Raw genomic sequence first — 14,091 nt, forward strand, 5'->3', positions numbered from 1 at the left:
GGAACTGATTTTGGGAGACCTCCTATATTGGATGAAGGGAGGCATAATGGAAGATGTGGACTGAATTGTGGTCAAGCACCATGTCTTCATGATCAGGGGGTGGAGCTGCTGTAAAAGTGCAGCCTTTTCCTGGGAAGCTTCTCAATGCTTGATTGCTGGTGCCCTTTTCCCACTGTCCCTGAGCAGCCAGATGGCCAGGCTGAGAAGTGGCCTGGAATATTTGCCTCATCTGTTACCTCCCACTCTGTGATCACCACCTCCAGAGCATGCTGAACCCTGTACAGTACATCTGCTTGCAAGTTGCTGCTGAAAAGCTGAGCTGCCGCCTCCTCCCACCTGTGAGAATTAAACCATCCTCCAGGCATCCTAAGCTGCCTCTCCAGTGCTGTAACCTGCTTGCTTTCCCTCACCACTACCACAAAAGCCCCTAACTCCCCCTGTCCCCCAGCCTTTGCCAGGCTTCCATATGCCATTGCGTTATGGTCAGCAAGAACCACTTTTAACCCTCTGAATGCCACTGGCTCCCCACCTTACATTGTCCCAACCCTTGTTGGTGGTTCTTCTCCATCTCTTCTGTGGACCTTTTCACGTGAGATGTGCTTCCGTGGCACTTTGCTTCTCTCCGTCTCTGTCCTTGTCTTTCTGGACCAGTGACCCATATACTGCTGTGGCGCTTAGGATCATAGACAAGTAGGGCTGGAAGGGACCCCACAAGATTATCTAGTGGAGCTCCCTGCTCAAAGCAGGATCATCCCTGGCTACACCATCCCAGATGAGCGTCTGCCCAAACTGCTTAGGGGACCCCTCACCCTACCATGATTACCATGTCCCATTGCCCATTTAGTATGGCAGGGGTGGGCCTAGATGAGACTGGGTAGGGGGTTAATGTGGGCTGCCTCCAAAGGACCTGGCTCAGTGTCCCCCACACAACTCTAGGGCCTGTGGCTACAGCTGCACCTGCCTTATCCCAAAGGGCTGTGCTTGGTGTCTATGAAAACAGTGAAAAGGATGCATATTCTTAGGGGTCTCATCCAAGATGAGACTGAGATACTGGTGGCATTCCTGAGGGTATGGCCAAGGTTTGTAGTCACTGCTCTGTCTCAGACCAGTGGGGCTTTGACTAGAGACAAAACCCAGCTTTTTGGATGCCCCTGGGTAGTCGCATTGCCTTCCTGCCCCTCAGTTTGCCCATCTGTAAGGGGGAGACAAGATAACTTACTGCTTGGGGAGGGCCAGACTTTCTTTGTATTGTTCCTTGCAATCTGTAGTCTTCTGGTAGCATCTCTTGTTTCTCTTTCTAGCTGTGCTCAGAGGCAAAGAGAAAAGATGCCAATGCCACGCAGTACCAAGACTGTGGGCAGTAAACAGCCCCGGCCTGGCAAAGCTGTCCCAGTGGTGGAGAATGGCAGATCTGAGAAGGTGAGTCTCTGGGATAGTAGTTGCCTCTCTCTCCAGCTGTATGCACAGCCCCTGCAGACATACTGTAAAGGTGGGACCCAGTCACTAGATGTGGGGAGGCCAGAAGGAAAGATGGTCCTTCTTAGCTGGACCTGGATTACCACCAGCTCTTCAACAAACTCCCCAAGTGGACTTGGAGCAAATCCATGGCCTGTACTGTTCTCTATTGCCCACCTGTAAAATGGGACACAATGGCACTGCCTTACTTCCTGGAGGTATTCTGAGGTGGCCAGAGGCATGTCACAGGCAGAGCAGCTCCAACCATGACGTCAGTGGCTTGGTGGAGGTATACTTGACCCTTGTGGTGGCCTGTCCCTCAGGGTGCGGCTGCTGCGGGAGGGTGGATAGAGAAGCACGTGTCTGGTGTCTCACTAGGTTGCCTCAGTCATGCTGCTTTGCTCATTTTCCTCTTTCTCTAGGAGGAGAACAGTCAAACAAAGCGGTCCCCGTCCTCACCTCAGGGTGCGCCCAAGAAGAGGTCAGCATTTGGAGACATCACGAATGTAAGTACCCAGTGGCTGAGGCCAGGGGATCTTCTGGGGGATTGGGGCTTTTCTTAGGTTTCAAGTACCCTAAATCAAACCTGTATCTTCCTTTACCTATTATGGGATGGAGCAGCAGCCTGGGGTGTCTGTCTGCTGGCTGTGTGGGCAGAGATGGTTGGAGGGACGGGGAATGAGACATCCTGCTTCCTGACTGTATTCCCATACTGGTCATTCCTCATCAGTCTGGGAACCAGCTCTTCTGATTCCCATCCCTGTGCTCAAACAACTAAGTCACACTTACATCAGCACTGCAGTATTTCTCTTGCTTAAGCCTGGATGGGAGCAGCCTCCAAGGAATGATTTCAAAATGGTACTTGCAGTCTCCAAGCAAATCCAGACACTGAACCTGCTTGCTCAGGAGAGATTAGCATTCTTGACTCCAGAATGGAGGACTGAAGGGGCTCCTGGGCCAATGAGTCTGTTTCCCTGTATTTGAAGTCAATATTAGAATTGCCCCATAATCACCACTTCAAACCCTTGCATGTGCCAAGGGCCAGTACCTGAAACATCATGGCTAAAAGCAGGGGAAATGAGGGCCCTGCCAATGACCTGCCACTACAATGAGACAGAAGTAGACAGTTAATAGCTTCGCAAAATATCCTAGGAAAAGTACCATGCCCCATTGCTTCAGAGGAAGACAAAACCTGCGTATTTCACCAGTCTGTCTTAATGTTATAGGCAGCCTTGCCTTTCCCTGGGAAGTCCTTGACTTGAATGCTCACTGTAGTGTATTGTTCTAAGGAACTATGCAAGAGCTGCTTTTCATTCAGGGTATTTGAAGTCTCCTTCTAACAGGAGAGCAAAGCTCCAGGCTTTCCCGACTATGTCTCAGGTGGGGCCCAGTTGTGCGGGACATTATAGAAAGATTTCTATATTTTCACTTTGCTATAAGTCCCTAATGGTTCACATGGTTTTGCTGCTATGACATGTAGTGTTTGTGGTCTGTAGAGAGTTAGTCTAAAGGAGGTCCTAGGTCTGATCCACATGTGTACAGCTACTGAGGGCTTTAGCTTCAGCCCTACATGCCTTGAAGTTCCTCAAGCTTCAAGATCTACTGTAGAAGTTGGACTTTATGTCACTCTAACCTTGGTGAGCAGGCCTGGAGGTGGGAACACTGGGGATTCAGTAAGTTGCAGGCTGGCAATCTATGGACCACAGGCTGGATTTGGCCTGCGGACCCTTTATATCTGGCTCATGGATGTGGGGCTTCAGCACCCGCTTTCCCCAAACCAGCACAAGAAAAAGTGGCAGTGGTCAGTGCTTTCCACATGCTGGTGGCAGGTAAAAGCAGCAGCACTGGCTGAGTCCTAGTGCCTGCCCTTGCCTCCTTCCACCAGCCTGCTTCTGACCTGAACTGGCCAGTCCAGCCCACAGTTTTTTAAAGGCTGCCATCCCCTTCACTAAGCACTCAAAATCCCATTGAAGTTAATCCCAGTTCATGGGTGTTCCCACTTAGTTCAAATGGAACTAGCTGTTTTGGGACAAGAATGACTTGGAAGCTTCCCTCCTCGTTCGTGATTGGCCAGGATATCCTCCTAAATGTAGCCCCAGGCAAAGGTGTATTGCACCCTCTGTACCCACCACTGCAAAGAGAGGTGGTCTCCGGTGCGTGGAACACAGTGCTGGGGAGCCTGGGGAAACTAAGCCATGCTGTAGTCACGTCTCTCGGAGCTCCGTTTCATTGTCACTCCCTCTTCAAACAGGCTCATAAGAACCAGGTTGTCGTGGGAAAGAAGGAGGCTGTGAAGGCAGGTCCCAAGAAGGCACAGAAGGGCACCGCCACACTGGGGGTCCTGAAAAACAATGAGATCAACTTGAAAAAGTGAGTGTGAATTGAGGTGATGGGTGTTTGGGATGAATATGTGTGTATGGTCCTGGCTCGACCCCCAGTCTGCCTGCCCAAACAGCAGCTCTGGGATTTTTGCCCCTATCCAGCTGTGACAATGTGCCATTACTCCTGGTATCAGTCTGGTGTGGGGGGTCTGGCTGCTGTTAGTATCAGTATTGACTCAAAGAACTGGCATGTACACCTGCATGTCCCGCTGATGGGAAACCATGGGTTTTTCCTTGCAGGCTGGCAGAGTTCCAAACTGCATGGGGCTGCTTGAGGCCCCCCCATGCCCCACACCCATCCCCTGTGCCCACATACTTGGGAGCAGGGGGCATCAGCAGGACCAGGGGGCTGTTTTCTACTTAAACTATTTACTGTTGGGTTGGGACTAGCCATCGGTGTTTACAAATGGGTCTTGGTACAAAAAAGGCTGAAAACCACTGCTCTAAGGGAAGGGTCTTACCCTCACCTCTAGAGAAGCTGCTTCAGGGCATTGGTGGGGATGCAATACCAGGCCCTGGGCTTATGGCTATCCTAGCACTACAGCCCCTTTTCTAATTAGAGTCACCCCAGCAGGCTGAGAGCCAAGCCTACCACTGTGACTTACCTTCTCCTGGCTGTTGTGTTTCAGGTCGATGAAGAAAACTCCCCCAAAGGAGGCACACGCTGAACTCAAACCCATCCCCAAGAACAATGCTGTACAGGAGAAGCCAGCACCTGTGCAGGTGTTGGAGTTGGGCATTCCCTTGGTTCTTAGTGTTTGCTGGGACAGCACAGGATTTGGAGGGATAAGCAGCACATGTGGACTTGCTGTCACTGTGCTGCAGCCTTCATACACCCCACTGTGGTCCCAGGAGATGAAGCATCCTGTCCTGATCTGATCCTGTCCCTAAAGAGTGCTCATGTGCCTCATGCTGGTGATACCAGTGACTGACTCAGTGTCTTCATCTGCTGCTCATCCCACAGTGGGAGACCAAGCCTCAGAGACCTCTGCTGAGTAATGTCACACTGTGCCAGCACAGAAACAGGCCCACCAGGCTCCTGGCTTCTAGCTGAGGCTTAGTCAGAACAGCAGAGTGAGGAGCAAGTGTTGGAGGGAGAGGTGGTGGAGGGTAGGCTGACCTCTGCAAGCCACATGGGTGGGATGCATGAGTAGCAAGGGGTGCTGCAGGGCAGGACTGTAATGCACTGAGAGCTTCTTGGGCAGGGTGTGCTATACCCAGTGCTGTTCCAGTCCTTGCTTCACACACAGCTCTACTGCCACCCCTCTGTCCCACTGCTCAGCCCCCTGCTGTTTGGGAAAGAGCAGCCTGAAAACTGTGGCCCAGTGCCTGTCTCTGAGCGTCCACATGGCAGTGGAGTTAAATTAGCCAACTTGAGTTACAGTAGTCGTAAGGACAAAGCAACTGCTGTAGCAGCTTGAATTCCAGCCCAGAAGGGAGTCAGAGCTTGCATATGAGCTGCTGCCCCAAGATAAAACCCCCAGTGCCTTGTTCCCCTGCTGTTCCAGCCCTGGTTAGCTGAGGAAAGTTAAGAATGCACCTTGACAGCAGTATGGGTGTGTCCTTGCTGTCTAGGACACTTGGGGCTTGTCCCATGTGGTATCTTTGCTTCCTTTGCTGTTCCAATGGTTCCAACCTCCTCCCCTTCCCTGCAGATGCCAGTGGTAGAGGACATTGACAAGTACCAGCTGGAGGACCCGTACGCCAATGCTGTGTATGCCAAGGAGATCTTTGATTATATGAGAGGGAGAGAGGTCAGTGACCTACAGGATGGAGAGAAGGAAAATGTTTTATCTGCTGTCCTACCAGGAGAGGCAGGCTGGGCTGGGCCAGATCTGCCTTGCCATGCTCTGGCAGCCAGCCCAATGCAAAAGCTGTCCCCCTTTGCATCACTGCTGACTTAGCTGATCTAGGTTTGAGGGCTGGGGATTCACCTTGTGTCCCACACTGCAGGCATGAGACTGCTGGGGGCCAGCCTGGACAGGAGGGCAGTGATGCCCAACCCCTGGTGGTGATGCGAGAGGGAGCATGCTATACTCAGCCATGCACTTGGCAGTCTGTGGGTGCCAGAAGGCAGGGCAGGTATTCCAGCCCCAACAGACAGGAACTTAACTCACCAACAGCTTCTTGGCTGCTCCTTTGGCAGGAGAAGTTTTTGCTCTCGGACTACATGAAGAAGCAGCCTGACATCAGCTGGGACATGAGAGCAATCCTGGTGGACTGGATGGTGGAGGTGCAGGTGGGCAGATCCTGGGCCTGGGGACACTGGGGGCGGGGGCAGGTCAGGGCATGGGTCAGCCTGTGTTTGGGTTTTAAGAGGGAAATGCAGACACAACATCCCCCTCCCCCTGGCTGGCCTGAGCTGGAGCTATGTGGAGAACCTCTTCACGCCCTCTGTGAAATGGGTCAGCTGCCTCAAGGCATGCACCAGTGTGTGGCAAGGGAGGGGAGATCAGCATGTGGGGTGGTGCATTGGGAGGAGGTCAGGGGTCAGTGAGGGAGCAGAGGAAGCTCCTCATATTTTTCTACAGCTGGTGGAATAGTGCTGGTCACCTTGTGGAAGTGCAGGCCCCAGTCCACCATGTGCTGGTGTCACTGAGGGGTGAGAGAGAGCAGCAGCCTGGTGCTTCTAGTCTAGTGCAGGCTGGGATTTGCCTTCTGTGGTCCTCAGCTCTATTGCAAGCTGAAAGAAAGACTCCGATCTGCTCCTGAGTGCTCAGGAGCGGGTGAATGCCTGGGTGGAAATCAGCACATGAGGGTTCCCACTTTGTTACCTACCCTGATCCCTCTTCGCCAGGCACAGGAAGCGTGTCTACCCGTAGCTGGTGAAGCTAACTCTAGCTTCACCCCATGGCCTACGGGCTCTGAGGGTGAACTGGAGGAGGAGAAGGCACAGGGGACTCAACTAAAGCTGCTTCTTGACCCAGCTGGCAACAAAGCAAGCCCCGAGTCACTGTACCCCTTGCCTGGGGGCTGTAGGTGTGATTGGCAGCCACTGGCCAGCAGGCTGGTATATACTCATCCTCTGCTGTCTCTTCCAGGAGAACTTTGAGCTGACCCATGAGACGCTATACCTGGCAGTGAAGCTGGTGGATCACTACCTGTTGGAGGTGGTCAGCATGAGAGACAAGCTACAGCTCATTGGTTCCACAGCCATCCTCATTGCTTCCAAATTTGAGGTGACTCATTGCTTGCCTTCCTCTGCATTGGAGAGAGGCCACCAAAGATGGGGGAGGATGGGAGCATATGGACAAGCCAGGTCATAGATTAAGGGTCGGAAGGGACCTAGTAGATCTTCTAGCCCGACCCCCCGCCAGGGCGGGAGAACAACAAAAAACCCCAAAAAGAGAAACGGGACTCAAACGAGTCCAGCCAGGTAGGCATCCAGCCTCTTCTTAAAGACCCCCAGGGTAGGGGCCAGCACCACTTCCCTTGGAAGTTGGTTCCAGCTCCTAGCCGCCCTAACCGTGAAGTAGTTTTTGCGGATGTCCAATCTATACCTCCTCTCCATCAGCTTGTGCCCATTACTCCTTGTTATGCCAGCGGGCGCTAGGGGAAACAGCGTCTCCCCCAAACCCTTCTGGTCCCCCCTAGTGAGTCTATAGACGGTCACCAGGTCCCCCCTCAGCCTTCTCTTGTGGAGGCTGAATAGGTTCAGGTCCTGCAGTCTCTCACTGTAGGGTCTGCCCTGTTGTCCCCGGATCATGCGGGTGGCCCTCCTCTGGACCCTCTCCATATTGTCCACATCCCTCTTGAAATGTGGCGCACAGAACTGGACACAATACTCCAGCTGTGGCCTGACCAGCGTCGCGTAGAGGGGAAAATTAGGTCTTCAGGGCTGTAGTTGTTTCTGTCCCTCATTTCCTGTACCTTTGAGAGGCCCAACCATCAGAACTGCAGGTGGGGGCTGCAGGCTGGGACTGTGGTGTATCAAGGCAATGGAGGGAATTTTTGCCCTTGGCATCTCCATTTTTCTTTAGTCTTGGTGTAGATTGGCTCACATGCTGTCTGTAGAACTAGTCCATATGGTAATGCAGTGACTAACACTAACCATGCTTAGCAAGGGAAAAAGAACAGCCAAAATCCCCCTGCAGCAGGGCTGGGTGACTGTAACCTACAGCTAACCCTACTTGAATGCCTTGTGACTCTGAAGTGTGATATGGGTGGTTTTGCACAGATACTTTTGCCTGTTTTGAGGAGGTAAAGGGAAGACGATAGGGTAAGGAAAGCACCAGGCAGGGAATTCTAGACCAGGCAACAGGTATAAATAAGCCATTTGATCCCACAAGTGCTGGCTAACTGTCTGAAACGCGCTGTACCCTGACTGCGTGTGAACTGCAACTATTTGCTGCTATCCCAGCCAGAAATGAAGAGTTGTGCTGAGAATTGTTTTGACTGGGAAGTCACCCTCCTACCAACGCTGGCTAGTTTTGATTTTGGCTAGAGAGATTCTTGGGGTTTTTTTTAAATATCTACCCTTCCCCCTTCGCTGCCCAAATTGTGTATAGAGCAGAGGCCAAACAGAGGCAGGAGGAGAGCCCACAACCTGAAAAAGAAGCATCTGGGCAAGTTATTAGCAAGGGGTAAGGGAAAGGTGAAGCTAGTCAAAGCTTCTGTCAAACTGTTTGAAAGGCCTGGAGTACCAGCATGACCAACTACGCTTTCCCGCAGGGAGGTGGAGGTGGGTTTTTTCAAAAGGCTCTAGGGCCACGGTAGCCAAACCACGGCTTGTGAGCCTCGTACGGCTTGCCAGCGTGATACGTGCGGCTCTCTGGAAATTGGCCAAAGCCCCACCCACTTTGGCCCGAGGAGGCTCTGGGGGGCAATGCAGCCCAGCACCTCCTGCTGCTCCAACTTTCCCTGTGGGGAGCGCGCCCCAAGCCCGCCCTCCTTCTCCCTCTGGGCCTGCCGGCTCAGGCACCAGGCTGCCGGGGCAGGGGCTGCAGCTGCGCCGCTTACCCCGGGGCACACTCCTCGTGGGGAAAGCCAGAGCAGTTCGGTGGGGTGGAGTGGGGGGGGTCACTTCCACTCCAGCTTGCACAGCACACCCTCCTTTCCCCCCTACTCTCTGGTTCTTGGACTTCGGTGGAGGATCGGCTGCAACTCCCGGGGTGCGTAACTCTGGCCACCCCTGCTGTAGGGCTTTGGCAAAAATCAAGTGCCAGAAAACTGAAACATTTTCTCCTTTGGATCTGCTTCTGCACTGCCTCATGAGAGTTCTTGGGTCCTCTTCAGCTTTCCCAACAGGTCAGGCTTACTGGATGGGACTCCATCTCCCAGTGTACATCTCTCCAAGCAGGGAAAATGGGGTGCATCCTAGGAGATAGTCACACCAGGGCACATAAACTCCCATTCTGTTTCAGAGGCAGAGGCACTGCAGCAACTTTCTCCCTGCTCTGGGACGGGGTGAGGCAGGTATTCAGTGGCCTGAGAAATATGATGTCCCCTCTTGTTAGAAAGAGACCTCTGGATGCAGCACGTCCTTCCAGCACTGAGTGTTCATACAGCTTGTTTCTCCTCTCCTGCAGGAGCGCTGCCCCCCATGCGTGGATGACTTCCTCTACATCTGTGATGATGCCTACAAGCGGGAGGAGCTGATCGCCATGGAGATAAGCATTCTCCAGACCCTGGAGTTCGACATCAACATTCCCATCCCGTATCGCTTCCTGCGACGGTTTGCCAAGGTGAGGGCCTGGCCTCTACCTAGGAGTGTGGCGGGGAGAAGTGTCTGGGAGATCGCTGTGACTGAACCACAGTGGGTGGGCATCTGAGTTGAGTCTTCCCCATCCCCTCAGCCAAGCTGCACCACTGCACCGGGGTGGTAGTGGAAGAAAGAGCCCTTGCATGGAAGGCTCTTGTTTGTGCTGCTTGGGCCTGCCCTCTTGTGGGGAAGATTCAGATGTAAATCTTCCTGGAACTAAGCTCTGCAGGGTGAGGGTGGAAGTTGTGGGTGTGGAGACTCCTCCATGAAAGGACCTGGGTGCATCTGATTATGCCCTGGGTCCCAGCTCCCGGGAGATGGCTCTTGGGATTGCCTGTCCCTTGTGGGGGACCCAGCCAGCTGACCTACCTGCTGCCTTGCTGATCTGCAGAGAGCTTTCTGGCTTGGACTGTGGGGCACCTGTAGACGCCCATGCCACCAGTGCCCCCAGCCCTCATCGGGTCACCTTCCCTTTGCCCATGCACCAAGGGTGAATCAGGCCTTTCTTGCAGGGGACTGGTGACAAAGCAGGTACCCTAGCTGTAGGGCTGGACCCCATGCCTCTAACCAGTGCAGCTTGAGGCTCACCAACCCATATAGTGTGTACCTCCTCTATAGATGGAGCTGGATCCTTCTGGATCTGGGGGTGGAGAGCTGGAGGAGGGATTGCCCTTTGTAGCTTGGATTTGGTGCTAGGGTAGCAGTAGCAAGGTGGGATTGTCCTCACAGCTGTTCCTTCTCTTTTGTGTGGGTCCCAGTGTGCTCATACCAGCATAGAGACACTGACTCTGGCACGCTTCATCTGTGAGATGACTCTGCAGGAGTATGACTACATCCAGGAGCGCGCCTCCAAGCTGGCTGCCAGCTGCTTGCTTTTGGCACTCAAGATGAAGGACCTTGGCGGATGGGTGAGTGTCCAGTTCAGGAGGGCTGGCTGACCCTGAGCCCATAGCCCTTAATGATAGGAGCTGTTAGCAGAAGAAGGCTGGCTAGAGTTGCAGGCAACGCTGCAGCTTTTGTATTTTTGGAGCCATCTCAGGCAGGTTCCTCCAAGACCAGGGTGCCAGGTTCTGTCCCTAGGAGAACAGAGATACTCCAGCTGCCTTGGAGCCATTGGGAGAAATTTCCTGTTGCCCATGACAGGGGGTGCCAGGTGCCCCTTGATGGGCAAATGATGCAGGGAACTTTGGTCTGGGCAGCAGACACGTTGTCAGCCCAACAGATGTGCCCAAATGTGTATGTATTCCCCTTTCAGGAGTACGGAGAGAGGACCTTATCCAACCAACCTGGCCTCTGAACCCTGGTGCTTGCTTTTTCCACATCCTGTGACCTTTTGAGCACAGTGACCCTGTTTCTCTGGCCATCTCCTGGGAGGACATTGCTTCCACTCAGCATAAGTCTCCCCTGCTCTTGAGGCCTTTCAGCAGCCTTGTCTTTGTTTTCCATGGGGAACTCCACTGCATCCTGTTTGTACCAGATGTAACCTGGGAAGCCTTTGTGGGCCCAGACTGGTGTAGTTTGGAGTATATGGGCCATGGGTCTGACCCCCCAGGATACCATCTCCAAGGGTCCTTAGAGGGAGAAGTGCATCGGGCCTGGTTATGGTGTGCTGGCTTCAGCCCAGTCTGAGTCTCTGGCTTGTTGCAGAGCCCTACCCTGGAATATTACAGTGGCTACACATCTCAAGAGCTGCATCCCCTGGTGAAGAGGCTGAACTTCCTGCTGACCTATCAGCATGTTGACAAGCTCAAGGCTGTGCGCACCAAGTACTCCCACCGGTAAGGGATCTCTGGGCAGCTGGGCCCTGTTACATGGAGTGGGGCTAGGGGCTGCCTCTGACTAGAAACTGGGAGATGTCTTCCACTAGGCCAGCAGGGGATGCTGCATTAGGTACTTACCTTCCAGCACACTGTGGCCAGAGGCTGGAAAAATTCACAGGTTGTAGGCTCCGAGCCCCACTTGTTCACAACCTGCCAGGGGTCCTGACCTCCTGGGACTGCTGCAGCTGAGGACAATGGGTGCTGGCACATAATGATCTGTGGCAGGGTTGACACAGCCAGAGAGCTGGGGCTGCAGGCTCACCTGTGCCCCACATCTTGTATTTCTGCTGAGGTATACTTTTTCTGGACACTGGCCTTGGCAGGGGCAGCTGGAGCCTGCCTTTCCTCTGCTGTCTGCCTTTCTGTAATGCTGCATAGCTCTGGCCAGGCAGATGTCTTTTACAGGGAAGACCTGGGAAGGGGTTGCAGATAGCTCTTTGCTGCTTAGCACTGTGCAAAGAGACCTTGAGGCCTTATATTATGTTACTGATTCATGTGCTGGATGCCTGGAAGGACTGGAGGACATGCCCAGGCAGTGGCAGCTGAGAGGGAAGGTGCCTGGGCTTCCTATTAAAGGCCAGTTTAACTCCAGAGCCCAGTCGCATTTTGGAGAAAGCTATTGCTAGTTGATGGTCATATACATTTGGTCTCTGTTGGACTACTGGGTGTCCTGGCCCCTCACATCCTGTCGCATATTATGAGTTTCCATGTTGTGCCAGCGCTGACTGACTTGTCACCCCTTCAGGGTCTTCTTTGAAGTCGCTAAGAGTGTGCCCATGGACATGCTGAAGCTGGAGGAAGCTCTGAAGAGCTAGCCCTGGGACATGGGGTGAGGAGCTCTCCTGCGGGGCTGCCGGCCCAGACTCATGGCATGGGACATTGAACAGCCTGTATGTATATAGCTTGTAAATAGCAATGTGCTCCCTTTGCCCAAGGGGAGTCTGTACATAGACATTTTTTATTATTAAAGGAAGGGCGGGGGGAGGAAAAAATAGTGGTAGTGTTAATGGAAACTAGAAGATGTCAATAAACTATTGTGTATCTCCCCTCCTTGGTAGAATCTCTGCTTCAGGGTCACAGCACAGCAGTGCTGAGATCCAGCCTTGGTGGCCTAGGTGCTGTGCACACAGTGACACGCTACCTGCCGCACAGAGCCTGCTGTCTGCTGTGGCCCAAGGTGGGAGGGAGGGAAATGGAGAAGGTAACTACCTGCCCCATGACAGCAGGACTCAGTGTTGGGCTGCCTGGGAACAGTCTTATCCCAGTGGCTCTTGAAGTTTCCTGATGCCGTGGTTGTATCTTGGCTTCCGGTTTGCTCCGGGGGGTGTTTCCTGTCTTGCCTGAACAGCTGCAGTGCTGTTTCTGGATGTTCTGTATCCATCTCTCCAGGCCCAGTGGATGTGCCTGTAAGTGCTGCCTGGCATCAGCCAGAGCCAGGTGGTGGCATGCAGCCTACAGCAGTCCTCAGTACTGGCCCTAAAGCCCAGGAGGAACTCTTGTGTCAGTACTGGGGTCAGGCTGGCACTGAGGCTACTGGAAGCCTGGGTGTGTGGGGGGAAGGGGAGGGCTGCACAGGGCTGAACTCTTTTTGATTTAAGAAGCTGACCTGACTTTTATCAGAGTGGAAGGCAAAGCAGGGAGGGGAAACCCACAGCCTTAAATCAGTGGAGCAATGTATGAGAAATGGGGACACTTGAAGAGCTGCTGCTGACTAAAGGCACGGAGACAGCAGTGGAGAAATGGAAGTTGCTGCTCCTTAAAGAGGTGCTGAGAGTTGGGGTCACCTCTGCTGCTGCCTGCCAGCGTTGTTCTAGGGGAGCTGCAGCTTGCCAAGCCAAGTACTTAGCTCTGGCTAGTGGCTGCTGAAGCTTGAGGAGGAGCATCGGCTGGGGCCAGCTGTGAACATAGCTGAGCACAGGAAAGCCTGGTGACAGAGTTATGAATTTTGTTGGTGCCCTCTGAACTGGGCAAGGTGGCTGAGCCTGTTGCTTGCTTCCCCTCTTCTGCTGCAGGACAGCACCAGCACCACTTGTGCATATCTCAGGTTCAGCATGTGCCTCATGGCACTGAGGCCATGTGGTTAGCCTGCATTTGCCATGTTGAAGGCTGTGTAGATGGTCCTGGCTCTCTAGCCCTAAAATAGTTGTGCAGCCAGGGAGAACCCCTGCTCCCTTGGTTTCAGTGGTGTTAGTTCAGGAGAGCTAGAGGGGGGTCTTACTAATAGAGTGGTGGGGGAGGGAGGAGATCTGAAGTGCCAGGAGTTGTGGGGTGGGGGATGCAGAGCTAATACAAACCAAAATCCTCTTTGTGCCCACCCTTAGACAGGCGAACTAGCCTTGAAACAGCCTGCTCCTTGGCACTGGAGGACCCAGATGCAACAGGCTGTGTGTGCTCGTCTGTATGAAGGTCCATAGTGGAGCTTGAGGCAATGTGGATGCCCATAAAGATGTCTCATCCCATACATTTTACCCGTCGCTGAGAGCAGTTCACAGTGAGCCTGACCTGAAGCCTCAGAGGCACTTAAGTCAGTATCACCAGGAAACTTCAGGCAGGTGGAGCTGAGCTGCTGTGGGAGCCTGAAGGCACTGCCATCTTGGCTGGGCAGAGCAGCTGTGACCATTGTCCTGCTTGGCACTGGTCTCTGCATATCTCCTCTACCAACTCAGTGCATTCTGTGCCATCACATCCACCATTCATAGTTTCTAGGGTCGGAAGGGACCTGAGTAGATCATCT

The 14,091-nt window shown here is 53.4% G+C and overlaps 1 protein-coding gene and 1 long non-coding RNA gene across 2 annotated transcripts in view; one reads left to right on the forward strand and one right to left on the reverse strand.

Annotated features, from left to right (window-relative positions):
* Positions 1-1,293, reverse strand: part of LOC109300513 — a 7,194-nt gene extending 5,901 nt beyond the window's left edge. The window contains exon 1 of the long non-coding RNA XR_002098254.1: positions 20-1,293. This is a non-coding gene — a long non-coding RNA (uncharacterized LOC109300513). The remainder of the gene's footprint in view (positions 1-19) is intronic.
* CCNB3 (cyclin B3) overlaps positions 1-12,407 on the forward strand; it is a 25,775-nt gene extending 13,368 nt beyond the window's left edge. Inside the window, exons 2-12 of the mRNA XM_019521173.1 lie at positions 1,302-1,419; positions 1,878-1,961; positions 3,707-3,825; positions 4,466-4,559; positions 5,492-5,590; positions 5,983-6,075; positions 6,878-7,015; positions 9,365-9,520; positions 10,296-10,445; positions 11,185-11,315; positions 12,103-12,407. Of these exons, the coding sequence (XP_019376718.1) occupies positions 1,327-1,419; positions 1,878-1,961; positions 3,707-3,825; positions 4,466-4,559; positions 5,492-5,590; positions 5,983-6,075; positions 6,878-7,015; positions 9,365-9,520; positions 10,296-10,445; positions 11,185-11,315; positions 12,103-12,172 (1,227 nt within the window). The 5' untranslated portion in view covers positions 1,302-1,326 and the 3' untranslated portion in view covers positions 12,173-12,407. The remainder of the gene's footprint in view (positions 1-1,301; positions 1,420-1,877; positions 1,962-3,706; positions 3,826-4,465; positions 4,560-5,491; positions 5,591-5,982; positions 6,076-6,877; positions 7,016-9,364; positions 9,521-10,295; positions 10,446-11,184; positions 11,316-12,102) is intronic.
* The last annotated feature ends 1,684 nt before the right edge of the window (positions 12,408-14,091 follow it).

Source organism: Gavialis gangeticus, unplaced genomic scaffold (assembly GCF_001723915.1).
Source record: "Gavialis gangeticus isolate Ggan-Ray unplaced genomic scaffold, GavGan_comp1, whole genome shotgun sequence".
Taxonomy (NCBI): Eukaryota; Metazoa; Chordata; order Crocodylia; family Gavialidae; genus Gavialis; species Gavialis gangeticus.